The 26,140-nt window shown below is 50.5% G+C and overlaps 1 protein-coding gene across 1 annotated transcript in view; it reads right to left on the reverse strand.

Annotated features, from left to right (window-relative positions):
- TET3 (tet methylcytosine dioxygenase 3) overlaps nt 1-24,077 on the reverse strand; it is a 178,427-nt gene extending 154,350 nt beyond the window's left edge. Inside the window, exons 1-2 of the mRNA XM_040342173.1 lie at nt 23,915-24,077; nt 7,627-8,285 (exon numbers count right to left, since the gene is read on the reverse strand). Coding sequence (XP_040198107.1) covers nt 7,627-7,977 — 351 coding nt within the window. The 5' untranslated portion in view covers nt 7,978-8,285; nt 23,915-24,077. The remainder of the gene's footprint in view (nt 1-7,626; nt 8,286-23,914) is intronic.
- Nucleotides 24,078-26,140: the final 2,063 nt, after the last annotated feature.

Below are 26,140 nucleotides of genomic sequence, written 5' to 3' on the forward strand. Positions count from 1 at the left end.
AATCTATCCCCTATTTTGTAGGCGCTATAACCATTTCGCAAACCAATCAATAAACACTTATTGCGATTTTTTTTAACAAAAATATGTAGAAGAATACGTATCGGCCTAAACCGAGGGAAATTAAAAAAAAAAATTGGGATATTATTATAACAAAAAGTAAAAAATATTGTGTTTTTTTTTTTCAAGATTTTCTGTCTTTTTATGTTTATAGCACAAAAAATAAAAAAATCGCAGAGATGATCAAATACCACCAAAATAAAGCTCTATTTGTGGGGAAAAGATGATAAAAATATAATTTGGGTACAGTGTTGTATGACCGCGCAATTGTCATTCAAAATGCGTCAGCGCTGAAAGCTGAAAATTGGTCTGGGCACGAAGGGGGTTTAAGTGCCCAGTAATGAAGTGGTTAACAGCAGCAGAAGGTTGCAGCTTGGTCCTCTTAATAATGTTGGGGGAACGTCAGCAAAATACGCTTTTCCTTTGAGCTAAAAATCTAGGACTGGTGCTAAAGTAGCAAAATTCCAGAAACTGGTCAGGCAACGCACCCAAGACACTGCAGCTCACTTTTCCTACGTCTTTTCTCCAATGGATCCACCCCATCTACGTCTTTTCTCCAATGGATCCACCCATCTACGTCTTTTCTCCAATGGATCCACCCCATCTACGTCTTTTCTCCAATGGATCCACCCCATCTACGTCTTTTCGCCAATGGATCCACCCCATCTACGTCTTTTCTCCAATGGATCCACCCCATCTACGTCTGTTCTCCAATGGATCCACCCCATCTACGTCTTTTCTCCAATGGATCCACCCCATCTACGTCTGTTCTCCAATGGATCCACCCCATCTACGTCTTTTCTCCAATGGATCCACCCCATCTACGTCTTTTCTCCAATGGATCCACCCCATCTACGTCTTTTCTCCAATGGATCCACCCCATCTACGTCTTTTCTCCAATGGATCCACCCCATCTACGTCTTTTCTCCAATGGATCCACCCCATCTACGTCTTTTCTCCAATGGATCCACCCCATCTACGTCTTTTCTCCAATGGATCCACCCCATCTACGTCTTTTCTCCAATGGATCCACCCCATCTACGTCTTTTCTCCAATGGATCCACCCCATCTACGTCTTTTCTCCAATGGATCCACCCCATCTACGTCTTTTCTCCAATGGATCCACCCCATCTACGTCTTTTCTCCAATGGATCCACCCCATCTACCTCAATGGTCCATCATAAGCTCTTCATATCCAACTGGGAAAACCTTGAAAGGGGTGAAGAGGCCATTTTCAGTAGGTCTGTCCAATCCCCCACCTAACAGCCATTAGGACGGTGTTAATGGATAAGCACAGGGGGGGCGAGATCTTTTCCACACCCTTCCTTATCACCAATGATTAATATGCATTCTGATCGCTCTCCCACCCGCAGACATGCTGGCAATTTGTGAAATTCATCACCTCCCAAGATAATAGAATATGCAGGAGGAGAATGGTACCTGAAGGGAAGATTCACAAGTAATCTATTCAGGGAAAATGGGATGCGTTTATAAAGAGCACGCCGCGTAAATCAAACATCTGCTATCCAGGTCCGTGTACATCAGGAGATCCCAAAACAAAAGTGGACCTCTTGATTTGACTTCACATTTCTAGTGTGTAGAAAAGAATACAAAGCCAATCTCTCGTCCAGCCCCCATCGCTCGTCCAGCCCCCATCGCTCATCCAGCCCCCATCGCTGCACAGTGACAACGTTTTACACGCTGAAGGAGGTGGCCGGCCGCACAGCGAGAACGTTTTACAATGAAGAAAGGAGGTGGCCGGCCGCACAGCGACAACGTTTTACACGCTGAAGGAAGGAGGTGGCCGGCCGCACAGCGACAATGTTTTACACTGAAGAAAGGAGGTGGCCGGCCGCACAGCGACAACGTTTTACACTGAAAAAAGGAGGTGGCCGGCCGCACAGCGACAACGTTTTACACGCTGAAGGAAGGAGGTGGCCGGCCGCACAGCGACAACGTTTTACATGCTGAAGAAAGGAGGTGGCCGGCCGCACAGCGACAACGTTTCACACGCTGAAGGAAGGAGGTGGCCGGCCGCACAGCGACAACGTTTCACACGCTGAAGGAAGGAGGTGGCCCGCCGCACAGCGACAACGTTTTACACGCTGAAGGAAGGAGGTGGCCGGCCGCACAGCGACAACGTTTTACACGCTGAAGGAAGGAGGTGGCCGGCCGCACAGCGACAACGTTTCACACGCTGAAGGAAGGAGGTGGCCCGCCGCACAGCGACAACGTTTTACACGCTGAAGGAAGGAGGTGGCCCCCCGCACAGCGACAACGTTTTACACGCTGAAGGAAGGAGGTGGCCGGCCGCACAGCGACAACGTTTTACATGCTGAAGGAAGGAGGTGGCCGGCCGCACAGCGACAACGTTTCACACGCTGAAGGAAGGAGGTGGCCCGCCGCACAGCGACAACGTTTTACACGCTGAAGGAAGGAGGTGGCCGGCCGCACAGCGAGAACGTTTTACACGCTGAAGAAAGGAGGTGGCCGGCCGCACAGCGACAACGTTTTACACTGAAGAAAGGAGGTGGGCGGCCGCACAGCGACAACGTTTCACACGCTGAAGAAAGGAGGTGGCCGGCCGCACAGCGAGAACGTTTTACACTGAAGAAAGGAGGTGGCCGGCCGCACAGCGAGAACGTTTTACACGCTGAAGAAAGGAGGTGGCCGGCCGCACAGCGACGTTTTACACGCTGAAGAAAGGAGGTGGCCGGCCGCACAGCGACGTTTTACACGCTGAAGGAAGGAGGTGGCCGGCCACACAGCGAGAACGTTTTACACGCTGAAGAAAGTAGGTGGCCAGCCGCACAGCGACAACGTTTTACACGCTGAAGAAAGGAGGTGGCCGGCCGCACAGCGACAACGTTTTACACACTGAAGATCTTCCATTACTGCCGAAAGCAAAGCTCGGAGATCCTGCCAGTGCTGGTCACATAACTAGATGGTCTCTGATGGAGAGGGACATCCGTGGTCAGGAGCCACTAACGCTCACAACTGCCCATGAAATTGGTGGCATCGGGAGCCCAGACGCCTATTTCCAGAAGAAAAGGTATTTATTAGTAGAAAGAACGAGGCGCTTTGACCCGTAAGATTCATGGATCTCTCTCAGGTTCGGGATTACGTTCCCTGAATGTTCCCTGAATGTTCCTCTCTCGAGTACAACGATTGAATTAGAAGAACATGAAGCTTTGGTCAGACAGTCCAGGATGGAGAAACATCGAATTCCCTAAGTAGGGTGTTTCCCACAGCGTAACCTAGTGGGCCGAGGCAGAGCGCTGCCCTGGAAGGTAACTTGAGGACATCGCTGCTAGAAGGCGTCTGAGTCACTTTCCAATGTAGATCAGCGCCTGGCTCACGGCTACGCAACAGTTTGGGGTCGCGATGAGGGGAAAAGCGTGAATGACAGCGGGAAAAAAACGCATGAGAACTGAAGGGAAACACAGGTGGGATCTCCACAAGTTGTCCGCGGAGGTGGAAGAGAAAACAGCGGCAAACGGGCTCCGGACTTTAGGAGACGGGAAGGAAACACCAATTTATCTCTGTGCTTGTCAACGGTTAACACCCGGGACTTCAACTGTCGGGAAAGCAAAGGCAAGAAAAGAGGAAAATGCTTCACCTTCAAGGAAATACATGAAGGAGTCGGGGGATGGGAGACAGAAGTGTGCGTCCCGATCACTTGGCACATTACATCGGGATACGGAACTCAATGGTAGGCCGGCTAAACATTACAAATCGGGAAGGATAATTCGGGAAGATACAGAAAACGCCACGGACTACGTCTTGTGAAGAAATTCGATGACAGGAAAAGGATTTTACAAATGTGAAGAAAACAAAACTACAAGAAATGGAGGCAAATCAACAATCCGGTGAGAAGATCTTCCGACCATTTTGTATGAAAGTCGATCCTCATTGACATTTAACAGATGAGCTTTGTATATCGCCGAGCGGCGAAGACTCCTCACCATACGGCTGGAACGCGATCATTAGACTTTGTAGGGACCGGATCTAAGGGGTAGGAAGCCATTATAGAAGGTCTCATCGGATTTAGTGATCCAGCCAGATCCCCATTACAATTCTGCCGTCTGAAGAGGATGCACAATAGAAGCAGTATGTGGCTTGCTGTGGGGGAGGGGTGTTTAAAACCCAGCTGGCAGCCATAGGATACGCTTGCCTATACCACACGTCAAGAATCATTCCCTGGGTGGGGGTGGAAGGGAGGAGCGGGGGAGGGGATGCACGTTCCCTTACAACCCCAAACACAAAAGAGAAGCCACAGAAGGGCTGATGGCCCCAATTCATGAATGGCAGGACAGGGAGCAGGTACTAATAGGTGCAATAAATGTTTTCCTGGGTGACAAAGAGTTAAGAAAGAGGAGGGAAACGGCCTCAAGAAAGACAATGTATGACTTTGCTGGGAGGGAACAGCAGATCACGTAGATATGCAGATCAGTAGCGTGTATGGCCGTGTCACGGGAGCCAGAATACCACTTGACATGTCCTTTCATTGGAGCGTCTCAAACGTTACAACATTTAATCGGGCAGTGATCAGCCAATTGTCACAAAAAAGAGTTTTCCCCGAGAAGAAACCTTCAAGTCTTATCGCTACTTCAGTTATTCCCGTCTACAATCCGCAACGTTAGGGGGACAGTCCCGTCTACAATCCGCAACGTTAGGGGGACAGTCCCGTCTACAATCTGCAACGTTAGGGGGACAGTCCCGTCTACAATCCGCAACGTTAGGGGGACAGTCCCGTCTACAATCCGCAACGTTAGGGGGACAGTCCCGTCTACAATCCGCAACGTTAGGGGGACAGTCCCGTCTACAATCCGCAACGTTAGGGGGACAGTCCCGTCTACAATCCGCAACGTTAGGGGGACAGTCCCGTCTACAATCTGCAACGTTAGGGGGACAGTCCCGTCTACAATCCGCAACGTTAGGGGGACAGTCCCGTCTACAATCCGCAACGTTAGGGGGACAGTCCCGTCTACAATCCGCAACGTTAGGGGGACAGTCCCGTCTACAATCCGCCACGTTAGGGGGACAGTCCCGTCTACAATCCGCAACGTTAGGGGGACAGTCCCGTCTACAATCCGCAACGTTAGGGGGACAGTCCCGTCTACAATCCGCAACGTTAGGGGGACAGTCCCGTCTACAATCCGCAACGTTAGGGGGACAGTCCCGTCTACAATCCGCAATGTTAGAAGGACAGTCCCGTCTACAATCTGCAACGTTAGAAGGACAGTCCCGTCCAGGGGCGGACTGACAACTCATGGGGCCCCCGGGCAATAGAATATTATGGGGCCCCTCTGGCTTACAGATGGCCACCACGCCAGGAGGTAGTGCAGAGGCGGGGCAGCTAAAATCTTGGGATATTCACATTAAAAGCATGTCATTTTCGGACATATCGGGGACAGATCTAAAAAAAACACAGATTTTTACATACTGTCCCTGGTTTTACTGAGCCTGGCAACCCGGATGGGGCCCCCTAGTGGCATGGGGCCCTCGGGCAGTGCCCGAGTGACTCAATGGTCAGTCCGCCCCTGGTCCCGTCTACAATCCGCAACGTTAGGGGGACAGTCCCCGTCTACAATCCGCAACGTTAGGGGGACAGTCCCGTCTACAATCCGCAACGTTAGGGGGACAGTCCCGTCTACAATCCGCAACGTTAGAAGGACAGTCCCGTCTACAATCCGCAACGTTAGGGGGACAGTCCCGTCTACAATCCGCAACGTTAGGGGGACAGTCCCGTCTACAATCCGCAACGTTAGGGGGACAGTCCCGTCTACAATCCGCAACGTTAGAAGGACAGTCCCGTCTACAATCCGCAACGTTAGGGGGACAGTCCCGTCTACAATCCGCAACGTTAGGGGGACAGTCCCGTCTACAATCCGCAACGTTAGAAGGACAGTCCCGTCTACAATCCGCAACGTTAGAAGGACAGTCCCGTCTACAATCCGCAACGTTAGAAGGACAGTCCCGTCTACAATCCGCAACGTTAGAAGGACAGTCCCGTCTACAATCCGCAACGTTAGGGGGACAGTCCCGTCTACAATCCGCAACGTTAGAAGGACAGTCCCGTCTACAATCCGCAACGTTAGAAGGACAGTCCCGTCTACAATCCGCAACGTTAGGGGGACAGTCCCGTCTACAATCCGCAACGTTAGGGGGACAGTCCCGTCTACAATCCGCAACGTTAGGGGGACAGTCCCGTCTACAATCCGCAACGTTAGGGGGACAGTCCCCGTCTACAATCCGCAACGTTAGGGGGACAGTCCCGTCTACAATCCGCAACGTTAGGGGGACAGTCCCGTCTACAATCCGCAACGTTAGAAGGACAGTCCCGTCTACAATCCGCAACGTTAGGGGGACAGTCCCGTCTACAATCCGCAACGTTAGGGGGACAGTCCCGTCTACAATCCGCAACGTTAGGGGGACAGTCCCGTCTACAATCCGCAACGTTAGAAGGACAGTCCCGTCTACAATCCGCAACGTTAGAAGGACAGTCCCGTCTACAATCCGCAACGTTAGGGGGACAGTCCCGTCTACAATCCGCAACGTTAGGGGGACAGTCCCGTCTACAATCCGCAACGTTAGGGGGACAGTCCCGTCTACAATCCGCAACGTTAGGGGGACAGTCCCGTCTACAATCGGAAAACATTTACAATCTATATCTGGCCCGACCTACAAGGAAATTCTTACAGATAACACTCTGCCAGTTCCCCGTAGAATCTGCAACCCATGTCATGTACCACACACACACGTGACCACACACACACACACACACACGTGACCACACACCTGACCACACACACGTGACCACACACACACACGTGACCACACACACACACACACCTGACCACACACATACACACACCTGACCACACACACACACACACGTGACCACACACACACACGTGACCACACACACACACACACATGTGACCACACACACACACACACACACACGTGACCACACACACACACACGTGACCACACACACACACACGTGACCACACACACACACACGTGACCACACACACACACACGTGACCACACACACACACACGTGACCACACACACACACGTGACCACACACACACACACCTGACCACACACACACACACCTGACCACACACACACACACGTGACCACACACACACAGACGTATTTATATCATAAAGCCAACAAAATATATTTCAATGCCAATCAATGTAATTAGTATCTTGGATAAAGGAAGCGGGGGAGGGGAGCTTCCACTGAAAATACATCAAATGATTGGACGACAAATCTCTGCAGGTCACGTTCCACATGAACCCCAGTGATGCTAAACTCCTCCCACTACACAAGTAAAAAGCCAATAAAAAAGTAGCGCTCTCAGCTGAGCCGCGTCCGTCTGTAGCGGCACGTCGGACATTTAACCCTCGCAGTCTCTGCCTTGTAACGACACAGTGCAGGCGCTTGGCGGCGATCTCCCATATGGTCTAGCGGTTAGGATTCCTGGTTCTCACCCAGGCGGCCCGGGTTCAGTCCGGGCACAACATACAATAAAGACGGCTTTGCGCTCACCTCTTTTATCGGCACCATTCGCTTCTTCTTCAGCTCCACACATTTCCTCATCTTGCAGATCTGGTGGCTGGTGCTCCGGTTGACACAGTTGTAACACTGGCCGCATGCTTCTTTTCTCAGGCATGGTGCACAAGCCCCGCATCGCTTCCTCTTCTTATTGGGCCGCTCAGAAATTTCCATGGCACCGCCATCATTCACACCACCAATGGCCTTCTCCGGAGGCAACGCCATCATCTCCGCTGGTAACGGCGCCGTGTTCAGCCTCCCGATAGCGTCGGCATCCTCACAGAAGTCATAAATATCTTGGGCCCCCATGTGGGCCCCAATGTGGGCCGGCTGAGTCTCCATCATTGTACAGCCAACTTCAGGGACCCCCCAATCTTCACAACCGGAAGGCCAACCTGTGTGTGGGGTTCGGGAAACGTTATCTATGAACTAAAAAACCTTTGCGTGTGATCCAGCGTTCATGTCCCTTCATTGGGATCAAACCACTGGTTCCGGGGAAACGTCCATGAAAGTCCTTCTAGATCCCCAAGTTTCTCTTATCGCCGGAGACATAATAAAGGGATTGGCGATGATCGGATCTCGTCTCCCTTCCCCCCCTGGCAGCTCATGGTGACGGAAGCGTGAAACGGGGGAGAAGCGCGCCTTTCGGGTTCCTAGAAAGAGAGAGGAAGAGATTCCGGGGTCACAAGTCTTATCTTCACATAAACTTCACCAAACGCTCACAACCTAACTTGGATGATTGGCCAAATTCTGACAACGACCCCCGCATCAGATTGTCCAGAACTCCACCCCCAATGTGCAGAACTCCACCCCCAATGTGCAGAACTCCACCCCCAATGTGCAGAACTCCAGCCCCAATGTGTAGGAGGGAGCCAAACTCCACCCCCATGTGTAGGGGGAAGCCCGGAAACTCCACCCCCATGTGCAGGAGGGAGCCCGGGAACTCCACCCCCATGTGCAGGAGGGAGCCCGGGAACTCCACCCCCATGTGCAGGAGGGAGCCCGGGAACTCCACCCCCATGTGCAGGAGGGAGCCCGGGAACTCCACCCCCATGTGCAGGAGGGAGCCAAACTCCACCCCCATGTGCAGGAGGGAGCCCGGGAACTCACAATTATCTGATAAGTGTAAACAAACTTTGCCTATATATAAACAGAGGAAACAAACACACAAGATCCACAATACACACCGAGGACACAGAGCACACCATCCACAATACACACCGAGGACACAGAGCACACCATCCACAATACACACCGAGGAGGACACAGAGCACACTATCCACAATACACACCGAGGAGGACACAGAGCACACCATCCACAATACACACCGAGGACACAGAGCACACTATCCACAATACACACCGAGGAGGACACAGAGCACACCATCCACAATACACACCGAGGACACAGAGCACACCATCCACAATACACACCGAGGAGGACACAGAGCACACTATCCACAATACACACCGAGGAGGACACAGAGCACACCATCCACAATACACACCGAGGACACAGAGCACACTAACCACAATACACACCGAGGACACAGAGCACACCATCCACAATACACACCGAGGAGGACACAGAGCACACCATCCACAATACACACCGAGGAGGACACAGAGCACACCATCCACAATACACACCGAGGACACAGAGCACACCATCCACAATACACACCGAGGAGGACACAGAGCACACTATCCACAATACACACCGAGGAGGACACAGAGCACACCATCCACAATACACACCGAGGACACAGAGCACACTATCCACAATACACACCGAGGAGGACACAGAGCACACCATCCACAATACACACCGAGGAGGACACAGAGCACACCATCCACAATACACACCGAGGACACAGAGCACACCATCCACAATACACACCGAGGACACAGAGCACACCATCCACAATACACACCGAGGAGGACACAGAGCACACCATCCACAATACACACCGAGGAGGACACAGAGCACACCATCCACAATACACACCGAGGACACAGAGCACACCATCCACAATACACACCGAGGAGGACACAGAGCACACTATCCACAATACACACTAAGGACACAGAGCACACCATCCACAATACACACCGAGGACACAGAGCACACCATCCACAATACACACCGAGGAGGACACAGAGCACACTATCCACAATACACACTAAGGACACAGAGCACACCATCCACAATACACACCGAGGACACAGAGCACACTATCCACAATACACACCGAGGAGGACACAGAGCACACCATCCACAATACACACCGAGGACACAGAGCACACTATCCACAATACACACCGAGGAGGACACAGAGCACACTATCCACAATACACACCGAGGAGGACACAGAGCACACTATCCACAATACACACCGAGGAGGACACAGAGCACACTATCCACAATACACACCGAGGAGGACACAGAGCACACTATCCACAATACACACCGAGGACACAGAGCACACTATCCACAATACACACCGAGGACACAGAGCACACCATCCACAATACACACCGAGGACACAGAGCACACTATCCACAATACACACCGAGGAGGACACAGAGCACACCATCCACAATACACACCGAGGACACAGAGCACACTATCCACAATACACACCGAGGAGGACACAGAGCACACCATCCACAATACACACCGAGGAGGACACAGAGCACACCATCCACAATACACACCGAGGACACAGAGCACACTATCCACAATACACACCGAGGACACAGAGCACACTATCCACAATACACACCGAGGAGGACACAGAGCACACCATCCACAATACACACCGAGGAGGACACAGAGCACACCATCCACAATACACACCGAGGACACAGAGCACACCATCCACAATACACACCGAGGACACAGAGCACACCATCCACAATACACACCGAGGAGGACACAGAGCACACTATCCACAATACACACCGAGGACACAGAGCACACTATCCACAATACACACCGAGGACACAGAGCACACTATCCACAATACACACCGAGGAGGACACAGAGCACACCATCCACAATACACACCGAGGAGGACACAGAGCACACCATCCACAATACACACCGAGGAGGACACAGAGCACACTATCCACAATACACACCGAGGAGGACACAGAGCACACTATCCACAATACACACCAAGGAGGACACAGAGCACACTATCCACAATACACACCGAGGACACAGAGCACACCATCCACAATACACACCGAGGACACAGAGCACACCATCCACAATACACACCGAGGACACAGAGCACACTATCCACAATACACACCGAGGACACAGAGCACACTATCCACAATACACACCGAGGACACAGAGCACACTATCCACAATACACACCGAGGACACAGAGCACACTATCCACAATACACACCGAGGACACAGAGCACACTATCCACAATACACACCAAGGAGGACACAGAGCACACTATCCACAATACACACCGAGGACACAGAGCACACCATCCACAATACACACCGAGGACACAGAGCACACCATCCACAATACACACCGAGGACACAGAGCACACTATCCACAATACACACCGAGGACACAGAGCACACCATCCACAATACACACCGAGGAGGACACAGAGCACACTATCCACAATACACACCGAGGAGGACACAGAGCACACCATCCACAATACACACCGAGGACACAGAGCACACTATCCACAATACACACCGAGGAGGACACAGAGCACACCATCCACAATACACACCGAGGACACAGAGCACACTATCCACAATACACACCGAGGAGGACACAGAGCACACCATCCACAATACACACCGAGGAGGACACAGAGCACACCATCCACAATACACACCGAGGACACAGAGCACACTATCCACAATACACACCGAGGAGGACACAGAGCACACCATCCACAATACACACCGAGGACACAGAGCACACCATCCACAATACACACCGAGGACACAGAGCACACCATCCACAATACACACCGAGGAGGACACAGAGCACACTATCCACAATACACACCGAGGACACAGAGCACACCATCCACAATACACACCGAGGACACAGAGCACACTATCCACAATACACACCGAGCACACTATCCACAATACACACCGAGGAGGACACAGAGCACACTATCCACAATACACACCGAGGAGGACACAGAGCACACTATCCACAATACACACCGAGGAGGACACAGAGCACACCATCCACAATACACACCGAGGAGGACACAGAGCACACTATCCACAATACACACCGAGGAGGACACAGAGCACACTATCCACAATACACACCGAGGAGGACACAGAGCACACCATCCACAATACACACCGAGGACACAGAGCACACTATCCACAATACACACCGAGGAGGACACAGAGCACACTATCCACAATACACACCGAGGAGGACACAGAGCACACTATCCACAATACACACCGAGGAGGACACAGAGCACACTATCCACAATACACACCGAGGAGGACACAGAGCACACTATCCACAATACACACCAAGGACACAGAGCACACTATCCACAATACACACCGAGGACACAGAGCACACCATCCACAATACACACAGAGCACACTATCCACAATACACACCGAGGACACAGAGCACACTATCCACAATACACACCGAGGAGGACACAGAGCACACTATCCACAATACACACCGAGGACACAGAGCACACCATCCACAATACACACCAAGGACACAGAGCACACTATCCACAATACACACCGAGGACACAGAGCACACCATCCACAATACACACAGAGCACACTATCCACAATACACACCGAGGACACAGAGCACACTATCCACAATACACACCGAGGACACAGAGCACACCATCCACAATACACACCGAGGAGGACACAGAGCACACTATCCACAATACACACCGAGGACACAGAGCACACTATCCACAATACACACCGAGGAGGACACAGAGCACACTATCCACAATACACACCGAGGAGGACACAGAGCACACTATCCACAATACACACCGAGGACACAGAGCACACCATCCACAATACACACCGAGGAGGACACAGAGCACACCATCCACAATACACACCGAGGACACAGAGCACACCATCCACAATACACACCAAGGACACAGAGCACACTATCCACAATACACACCGAGGAGGACACAGAGCACACTATCCACAATACACACCAAGGACACAGAGCACACTATCCACAATACACACCGAGGAGGACACAAAGCACACTATCCACAATACACACCGAGGAGGACACAGAGCACACTATCCACAATACACACCGAGGAGGACACAGAGCACACTATCCACAATACACACCGAGGAGGACACAGAGCACACTATCCACAATACACACCGAGGAGGACACAGAGCACACTATCCACAATACACACCGAGGAGGACACAGAGCACACCATCCACAATACACACCGAGGACACAGAGCACACCATCCACAATACACACCGAGGAGGACACAGAGCACACTATCCACAATACACACCAAGGAGGACACAGAGCACACCATCCACAATACACACCGAGGACACAGAGCACACCATCCACAATACACACCGAGGAGGACACAGAGCACACCATCCACAATACACACCGAGGACACAGAGCACACTATCCACAATACACACCGAGGACACAGAGCACACCATCCACAATACACACCGAGGAGGACACAGAGCACACCATCCACAATACACACCGAGGAGGATACAGAGCACACTATCCACAATACACACCGAGGAGGACACAGAGCACACTATCCACAATACACACCGAGGAGGACACAGAGCACACTATCCACAATACACACCGAGGACACAGAGCACACCATCCACACCGAGGACACAGAGCACACCATCCACACCGAGGACACAGAGCACACTATCCACAATACACACCGAGGACACAGAGCACACTATCCACAATACACACCGAGGAGGACACAGAGCACACCATCCACAATACACACCGAGGAGGACACAGAGCACACCATCCACAATACACACCGAGGAGGATACAGAGCACACTATCCACAATACACACCGAGGAGGACACAGAGCACACTATCCACAATACACACCGAGGACACAGAGCACACTATCCACAATACACACCGAGGAGGACACAGAGCACACTATCCACAATACACACCGAGGAGGACACAGAGCACACTATCCACAATACACACCGAGGAGGACACAGAGCACACCATCCACAATACACACCGAGGACACAGAGCACACTATCCACAATACACACCAAGGAGGACACAGAGCACACTATCCACAATACACACCAAGGACACAGAGCACACTATCCACAATACACACCGAGGACACAGAGCACACCATCCACAATACACACCGAGGAGGACACAGAGCACACCATCCACAATACACACCGAGGAGGACACAGAGCACACTATCCACAATACACACCGAGGAGGACACAGAGCACACTATCCACAATACACACCGAGGACACAGAGCACACCATCCACAATACACACCGAGGAGGACACAGAGCACACCATCCACAATACACACCGAGGACACAGAGCACACTATCCACAATACACACCGAGGACACAGAGCACACTATCCACAATACACACCGAGGACACAGAGCACACTATCCACAATACACACCGAGGAGGACACAGAGCACACCATCCACAATACACACCGAGGAGGACACAGAGCACACCATCCACAATACACACCGAGGACACAGAGCACACCATCCACAATACACACCGAGGAGGACACAGAGCACACCATCCACAATACACACCGAGGACACAGAGCACACTATCCACAATACACACCGAGGAGGACACAGAGCACACTATCCACAATACACACCGAGGAGGACACAGAGCACACCATCCACAATACACACCGAGGACACAGAGCACACCATCCACAATACACACCGAGGAGGACACAGAGCACACCATCCACAATACACACCGAGGAGGACACAGAGCACACCATCCACAATACACACCGAGGAGGACACAGAGCACACTATCCACAATACACACCGAGGAGGACACAGAGCACACTATCCACAATACACACCGAGGAGGACACAGAGCACACTATCCACAATACACACCGAGGAGGACACAGAGCACACCATCCACAATACACACCGAGGACACAGAGCACACTATCCACAATACACACCGAGGACACAGAGCACACCATCCACAATACACACCGAGGAGGACACAGAGCACACCATCCACAATACACACCGAGGAGGACACAGAGCACACTATCCACAATACACACCGAGGAGGATACAGAGCACACTATCCACAATACACACCGAGGACACAGAGCACACCATCCACAATACACACCGAGGACACAGAGCACACCATCCACAATACACACCAAGGAGGACACAGAGCACACTATCCACAATACACACCGAGGACACAGAGCACACTATCCACAATACACACCGAGGACACAGAGCACACTATCCACAATACACACCGAGGAGGACACAGAGCACACTATCCACAATACACACCGAGGACACAGAGCACACTATCCACAATACACACCGAGGACACAGAGCACACTATCCACAATACACACCGAGGACACAGAGCACACTATCCACAATACACACCGAGGACACAGAGCACACTATCCACAATACACACCGAGGAGGACACAGAGCACACTATCCACAATACACACCGAGGACACAGAGCACACTATCCACAATACACACCAAGGAGGACACAGAGCACACTATCCACAATACACACCGAGGACACAGAGCACACCATCCACAATACACACCGAGGACACAGAGCACACCATCCACAATACACACCGAGGACACAGAGCACACTATCCACAATACACACCGAGGAGGACACAGAGCACACTATCCACAATACACACCGAGGAGGACACAGAGCACACTATCCACAATACACACTGAGGACACAGAGCACACCATCCACAATACACACCGAGGACACAGAGCACACTATCCACAATACACACCGAGGAGGACACAGAGCACACTATCCACAATACACACCGAGGACACAGAGCACACTATCCACAATACACACCGAGGACACAGAGCACACTATCCACAATACACACCGAGGAGGACACAGAGCACACTATCCACACCGAGGACACAGAGCACACTATCCACAATACACACCAAGGAGGACACAGAGCACACCATCCACAATACACACCAAGGACACAGAGCACACCATCCACAATACACACCAAGGAGGACACAGAGCACACCATCCACAATACACACCGAGGAGGACACAGAGCACACTATCCACAATACACACCGAGGACACAGAGCACACTATCCACAATACACACCGAGGACACAGAGCACACCATCCACAATACACACCGAGGAGGACACAGAGCACACCATCCACAATACACACCGAGGACACAGAGCACACCATCCACAATACACACCGAGGACACAGAGCACACTATCCACAATACACACCGAGGAGGACACAGAGCACACCATCCACAATACACACCAAGGAGGACACAGAGCACACTATCCACAATACACACCGAGGACACAGAGCACACCATCCACAATACACACCGAGGACACAGAGCACACCATCCACAATACACACCGAGGAGGACACAGAGCACACTATCCACAATACACACCGAGGAGGACACAGAGCACACTATCCACAATACACACCGAGGACACAGAGCACACTATCCACAATACACACCGAGGACACAGAGCACACTATCCACAATACACACCGAGGAGGACACAGAGCACACTATCCACAATACACACCGAGGAGGACACAGAGCACACTATCCACAATACACACCGAGGACACAGAGCACACTATCCACAATACACACCGAGGAGGACACAGAGCACACCATCCACAATACACACCGAGGAGGACACAGAGCACACCATCCACAATACACACCAAGGAGGACACAGAGCACACTATCCACAATACACACCAAGGAGGACACAGAGCACACCATCCACAATACACACCGAGGACACAGAGCACACTATCCACAATACACACCGAGGAGGACACAGAGCACACTATCCACAATACACACCGAGGACACAGAGCACACTATCCACAATACACACCGAGGACACAGAGCACACTATCCACAATACACACCGAGGACACAGAGCACACTATCCACAATACACACCGAGGAGGACACAGAGCACACCATCCACAATACACACCGAGGAGGACACAGAGCACACCATCCACAATACACACCGAGGACACAGAGCACACCATCCACAATACACACCGAGGAGGACACAGAGCACACTATCCACAATACACACCGAGGAGGACACAGAGCACACTATCCACAATACACACCGAGGAGGACACAGAGCACACTATCCACAATACACACCGAGGACACAGAGCACACCATCCACAATACACACCGAGGAGGACACAGAGCACACCATCCACAATACACACCGAGGAGGACACAGAGCACACTATCCACAATACACACCGAGGAGGACACAGAGCACACTATCCACAATACACACCAAGGAGGACACAGAGCACACTATCCACAATACACACCGAGGACACAGAGCACACCATCCACAATACACACCGAGGAGGACACAGAGCACACCATCCACAATACACACCAAGGAGGACACAGAGCACACTATCCACAATACACACCAAGGAGGACACAGAGCACACTATCCACAATACACACCGAGGACACAGAGCACACCATCCACAATACACACCGAGGAGGACACAGAGCACACTATCCACAATACACACCGAGGAGGATACAGAGCACACTATCCACAATACACACCGAGGAGGACACAGAGCACACCATCCACAATACACACCGAGGAGGACACAGAGCACACCATCCACAATACACACCGAGGAGGACACAGAGCACACCATCCACAATACACACCGAGGACACAGAGCACACCATCCACAATACACACCGAGGACACAGAGCACACTATCCACAATACACACCGAGGACACAGAGCACACCATCCACAATACACACCGAGGAGGACACAGAGCACACTATCCACAATACACACCGAGGAGGACACAGAGCACACTATCCACAATACACACCGAGGAGGACACAGAGCACACTATCCACAATACACACCGAGGAGGACACAGAGCACACCATCCACAATACACACCGAGGACACAGAGCACACCATCCACAATACACACCGAGGACACAGAGCACACTATCCACAATACACACCAAGGAGGACACAGAGCACACCATCCACAATACACACCGAGGACACAGAGCACACTATCCACAATACACACCGAGGACACAGAGCACACCATCCACAATACACACCGAGGAGGACACAGAGCACACCATCCACAATACACACCGAGGACACAGAGCACACTATCCACAATACACACCGAGGACACAGAGCACACTATCCACAATACACACCAAGGAGGACACAGAGCACACCATCCACAATACACACCGAGGAGGACACAGAGCACACTATCCACAATACACACCGAGGACACAGAGCACACTATCCACAATACACACCGAGGAGGACACAGAGCACACTATCCACAATACACACCGAGGACACAGAGCACACCATCCACAATACACACCGAGGACACAGAGCACACTATCCACAATACACACCGAGGAGGACACAGAGCACACCATCCACAATACACACCGAGGAGGACACAGAGCACACCATCCACAATACACACCGAGGACACAGAGCACACCATCCACAATACACACCGAGGACACAGAGCACACTATCCACAATACACACCGAGGAGGACACAGAGCACACCATCCACAATACACACCGAGGAGGACACAGAGCACACTATCCACAATACACACCGAGGACACAGAGCACACTATCCACAATACACACCGAGGAGGACACAGAGCACACTATCCACAATACACACCGAGGAGGACACAGAGCACACTATCCACAATACACACCAAGGACACAGAGCACACTATCCACAATACACACCGAGGAGGACACAGAGCACACCATCCACAATACACACCGAGGAGGACACAGAGCACACTATCCACAATACACACCGAGGAGGACACAGAGCACACTATCCACAATACACACCGAGGACACAGAGCACACTATCCACAATACACACCGAGGAGGACACAGAGCACACCATCCACAATACACACCGAGGAGGACACAGAGCACACTATCCACAATACACACCGAGGAGGACACAGAGCACACTATCCACAATACACACCGAGGAGGACACAGAGCACACTATCCACAATACACACCGAGGAGGACACAGAGCACACTATCCACAATACACACCGAGGACACAGAGCACACCATCCACAATACACACCGAGGAGGACACAGAGCACACTATCCACAATACACACCGAGGACACAGAGCACACCATCCACAATACACACCAAGGAGGACACAGAGCACACCATCCACAATACACACCGAGGACACAGAGCACACCATCCACAATACACACCGAGGACACAGAGCACACTATCCACAATACACACCGAGGAGGACACAGAGCACACTATCCACAATACACACCGAGGAGGACACAGAGCACACTATCCACAATACACACCGAGGAGGACACAGAGCACACTATCCACAATACACACCGAGGACACAGAGCACACTATCCACAATACACACCGAGGAGGACACAGAGCACACCATCCACAATACACACCGAGGAGGACACAGAGCACACTATCCACAATACACACCGAGGAGGACACAGAGCACACCATCCACAATACACACCGAGGACACAGAGCACACTATCCACAATACACACCGAGGACACAGAGCACACTATCCACAATACACACCGAGGAGGACACAGAGCACACTATCCACAATACACACCGAGGAGGACACAGAGCACACCATCCACAATACACACCGAGGAGGACACAGAGCACACTATCCACAATACACACCGAGGACACAGAGCACACCATCCACAATACACACCGAGGACACAGAGCACACTATCCACAATACACACCGAGGAGGACACAGAGCACACTATCCACAATACACACCGAGGAGGACACAGAGCACACTATCCACAATACACACCGAGGAGGACACAGAGCACACCATCCACAATACACACCGAGGAGGACACAGAGCACACCATCCACAATACACACCGAGGACACAGAGCACACCATCCACAATACACACCGAGGACACAGAGCACACTATCCACAATACACACCAAGGAGGACACAGAGCACACCATCCACAATACACACCGAGGACACAGAGCACACTATCCACAATACACACCGAGGACACAGAGCACACTATCCACAATACACACCGAGGACACAGAGCACACCATCCACAATACACACCGAGGAGGACACAGAGCACACCATCCACAATACACACCGAGGACACAGAGCACACCATCCACAATACACACCGAGGACACAGAGCACACCATCCACAATACACACCGAGGAGGACACAGAGCACACTATCCACAATACACACCGAGGAGGACACAGAGCACACTATCCACAATACACACCGAGGAGGACACAGAGCACACTATCCACAATACACACCGAGGAGGACACAGAGCACACTATCCACAATACACACCGAGGAGGACACAGAGCACACCATCCACAATACACACCGAGGACACAGAGCACACTATCCACAATACACACCGAGGAGGACACAGAGCACACTATCCACAATACACACCGAGGAGGACACAGAGCACACTATCCACAATACACACCGAGGAGGACACAGAGCACACTATCCACAATACACACCGAGGACACAGAGCACACCATCCACAATACACACCGAGGAGGACACAGAGCACACTATCCACAATACACACCGAGGACACAGAGCACACCATCCACAATACACACCGAGGAGGACACAGAGCACACTATCCACAATACACACCGAGGAGGACACAGAGCACACCATCCACAATACACACCGAGGACACAGAGCACACCATCCACAATACACACCGAGGACACAGAGCACACCATCCACAATACACACCGAGGAGGACACAGAGCACACTATCCACAATACACACCGAGGAGGACACAGAGCACACTATCCACAATACACACCGAGGACACAGAGCACACTATCCACAATACACACCGAGGACACAGAGCACACTATCCACAATACACACTAAGGAGGGGGGGGGGGGCATTCATTGTTCCGAGGGACTGTACAAAGCCCTAAAGAGCCCCTACCCATAACCAAGATGGAAGCACCCCAATAAAACCATTTATAGGAAGATACACATAGGGGTCACTGGGGGATCCCCTATACATCCTATGTGTCAGCAGTCCTAAGATTGGGGAATCCCCAGCTCACCATGAACAGTCCAAGCAGAGGATCAGTGACCTTCACCAACTATTGCAGACATAGAGAAGATCCAATGTATGGAACAAATAGAGAGAGGATACAATGTAATGTAATTATATATACACACACAATGTAACAAATATATAGGGAGAAGAGGGACACGCGGAGAATGTAGGGGACACGCGGAGAATGTAGGGGACACACGGAGAATGTAGGGGACACATGGGGAGAATGTAGGGGACACATGGGGAGAATGTAGGGGACACACAGAGAATGTAGGGGACACACGGAGAATGTAGGGGACACACAGAGAATGTAGGGGACACACAGAGAATGTAGGGGACACACAGAGAATGTAGGGGACACACGGAGAATGTAGGGGACACACGGAGAATGTAGGGGACACACGGAGAATGTAGGGGACACACGGAGAATGTAGGGGACACACGGAGAATGTAGGGGACACACGGAGAATGTAGGGGACACACGGAGAATGTAGGGGACACACGGAGAATGTAGGGGACACATGGAGAATGTAGGGGACACATGGGGAGAATGTAGGGGACACACGGAGAATGTAGGGGACACACGGAGAATGTAGGGGACACACGGAGAATGTAGGGGACACATGGAGAATGTAGGGGACACATGGGGAGAATGTAGGGGACACATGGGGAGAATGTAGGGGACACATGGGGAGAATGTAGGGGACACATGGGGAGAATGTAGGGGACACATGGGGAGAATGTAGGGGACACATGGGGAGAATGTAGGGGACACATGGGGAGAATGTAGGGGACACATGGGGAGAATGTAGGGGACACATGGGGAGAATGTAGGGGACACATGGGGAGAATGTAGGGGACACACGGAGAATGTAGGGGACACACGGGGAGAATGTAGGGGACACACGGAGAATGTAGGGGACACACGGAGAATGTAGGGGACACACGGGGAGAATGTAGGGGACACACGGAGAATGTAGGGGACACACGGAGAATGTAGGGGACACACGGGGAGAATGTAGGGGACACACGGAGAATGTAGGGGACACACGGAGAATGTAGGGGACACACGGAGAATGTAGGGGACACATGGAGAATGTAGGGGACACACGGGGAGAATGTAGGGGACACACGGAGAATGTAGGGGACACATGGAGAATGTAGGGGACACACGGGGAGAATGTAGGGGACACATGGAGAATGTAGGGGACACACGGAGAATGTAGGGGACACACGGAGAATGTAGGGGACACACGGAGAATGTAGGGGACACACGGAGAATGTAGGGGACACATGGGGAGAATGTAGGGGACACATGGGGAGAATGTAGGGGACACATGGGGAGAATGTAGGGGACACATGGGGAGAATGTAGGGGACACATGGGGAGAATGTAGGGGACACATGGGGAGAATGTAGGGGACACACAGAGAATGTAGGGGACACACGGAGAATGTAGGGGACACACGGAGAATGTAGGGGACACGCGGAGAATGTAGGGGACACATAGAGAATGTAGGGGACACATAGAGAATGTAGGGGACACATAGAGAATGTAGGGGACACATAGAGAATGTAGGGGACACATGGGGAGAATGTAGGGGACACACAGAGAATGTAGGGGACACACAGAGAATGTAGGGGACACATGGGGAGAATGTAGGGGACACACAGAGAATGTAGGGGACACATGGGGAGAATGTAGGGGACACATGGAGAATGTAGGGGACACACGGGGAGAATGTAGGGGACACACAGAGAATGTAGGGGACACATAGAGAATGTAGGGGACACATAGAGAATGTAGGGGACACACGGGGAGAATGTAGGGGACACACATGGAGAATGTAGGGGACACATGGAGAATGTAGGGGACACACGGAGAATGTAGGGGACACATGGAGAATGTAGGGGACACACGGAGAATGTAGGGGACACGGAGAATGTAGGGGACACATGGAGAATGTAGGGGACACATGGAGAATGTAGGGGACACATGGAGAATGTAGGGGACACACGGAGAATGTAGGGGACACGGAGAATGTAGGGGACACATGGAGAATGTAGGGGACACATAGAGAATGTAGGGGACACACGGAGAATGTAGGGGACACACGGAGAATGTAGGGGACACACGGAGAATGTAGGGGACACACGGAGAATGTAGGGGACACACGGGGAGAATGTAGGGGACACATGGAGAATGTAGGGGACACATGGAGAATGTAGGGGACACACAGAGAATGTAGGGGACACACGGAGAATGTAGGGGACACACGGAGAATGTAGGGGACACACGGAGAATGTAGGGGACACACGGAGAATGTAGGGGACACACGGAGAATGTAGGGGACACACGGAGAATGTAGGGGACACATAGAGAATGTAGGGGACACATAGAGAATGTAGGGGACACACAGAGAATGTAGGGGACACATAGAGAATGTAGGGGACACATAGAGAATGTAGGGGACACACAGAGAATGTAGGGGACACACGGAGAATGTAGGGGACACACAGAGAATGTAGGGGACACACGGAGAATGTAGGGGACACACAGAGAATGTAGGGGACACATGGGGAGAAGATACAATGTAATAGATAGAATGCATAGAATTGAGAAGAGACACAAAGTGGCAGAAAGTCCCCCTCACCCCCCATCTCTCACCCCTCACCCCCCATCTCTCACCCACCATCTCTCACCTGCACAGCCAGCACCGGGGTGATCGCTCAGGTGTCACATGGCCCCCCCATTGCCGATCTCTGGGGGCCCCACATGTCCCCCTCAGCCGGTGTCTGGGAGCTTCACTCACCTTCTATGAGCCTCTCCGAGCTTCCCTGATGGGGGAGGAGGGGGAGGGGAAGGGAGCGTGCAGGGGCACAGATGTGGAGCAAACAAAAGGGAAGTGAATGAGAAACACAAAGATACGAAGTGGAGCCACACAGGATCCGGAGTACATCCAGAGAGAGAGAGAGAGAGAACAACCACACTCATCATCCAGAGAGAGAGAACAACCACACTCATCATCCAGAGAGAGAGAGAGAGAACAACCACACTCATCATCCACACCCATCTATAGATCCCTTCTACATATACAGATCCCTTCTCTATACACAGATCCCTTCTATATATATATACAGATCCCTTCTATCTATATATACCGATCTCTTCTCTATATACAGATCCCTTCTATCTATATATACCGATCTCTTCTCTATATACAGATCCCTTCTCTATATACAGATCCCTTCTATCTATATACAGATCCCTTCTATCTATATACAGATCCCTTCTATCTATATATACCGATCTCTTCTCTATACACAGATCCCTTCTATATATATATACAGATCCCTTCTATCTATATATACCGATCTCTTCTCTATATACAGATCCCTTCTCTATATACAGATCCCTTCTATCTATATACAGATCCCTTCTCTATATACAGATCCCTTCTCTATATACAGATCCCTTCTCTATATACAGATCCCTTCTATCTATATACAGATCCCTTCTATCTATATATACCGATCTCTTCTCTATATACAGATCCCTTCTATATATACAGATCCCTTCTATCTATATATACAGATCCCTTCTATATATATATATACAGATCCCTTCTCTATATACAGATCCCTTCTATATATAAAGATCCCTTCTATCTATATACAGATCCCTTCTCTATATACAGATCCCTTCTCTATATACAGATCCCTTCTCTATATACAGATCCCTTCTCTATATACAGATCTCTTCTCTATATACAGATCCCTTCTATCTATATACAGATCCCTTCTATCTATATATACCGATCTCTTCTCTATATACAGATCCCTTCTATCTATATATACCGATCTCTTCTCTATATACAGATCCCTTCTCTATATACAGATCCCTTCTATCTATATACAGATCCCTTCTATCTATATACAGATCCCTTCTATCTATATATACCGATCTCTTCTCTATACACAGATCCCTTCTATATATATATACAGATCCCTTCTATCTATATATACCGATCTCTTCTCTATATACAGATCCCTTCTCTATATACAGATCCCTTCTATCTATATACAGATCCCTTCTCTATATACAGATCCCTTCTCTATATACAGATCCCTTCTCTATATACAGATCCCTTCTATCTATATACAGATCCCTTCTATCTATATATACCGATCTCTTCTCTATATACAGATCCCTTCTATATATACAGATCCCTTCTATCTATATATACAGATCCCTTCTATATATATATATACAGATCTCTTCTCTATATACAGATCCCTTCTATATATAAAGATCCCTTCTATCTATATACAGATCCCTTCTCTATATACAGATCCCTTCTCTATATACAGATCCCTTCTCTATATACAGATCTCTTCTCTATATACAGATCCCTTCTATCTATATACAGATCCCTTCTATCTATATATACCGATCTCTTCTCTATATACAGATCCCTTCTCTATACACAGATCCCTTCTATCTATATATACAGATCCCTTCTATCTATATATACAGATCCCTTCTATATATATATACAGATCTCTTATCTATATACAGATCCCTTCTATATATAAAGATCCCTTCTATCTATATACAGATCCCTTCTCTATATACAGATCCCTTCTCTATATACAGATCCCTTCTCTATATACAGATCTCTTCTCTATATACAGATCCCTTCTATCTATATACAGATCCCTTCTATCTATATATACCGATCTCTTCTCTATATACAGATCCCTTCTCTATACACAGATCCCTTCTATCTATATATACAGATCCCTTCTATCTATATACAGATCCCTTCTATATATAAAGATCCCTTCTATCTATATACAGATCCCTTCTATCTATATACAGATCCCTTCTATATATACAGATCCCTTCTCTATACACAGATCCCTTCT

This window comes from Rana temporaria, chromosome 3 (genome assembly GCF_905171775.1).
Source record: "Rana temporaria chromosome 3, aRanTem1.1, whole genome shotgun sequence".
Lineage (NCBI taxonomy): Eukaryota > Metazoa > Chordata > Amphibia > Anura > Ranidae > Rana > Rana temporaria.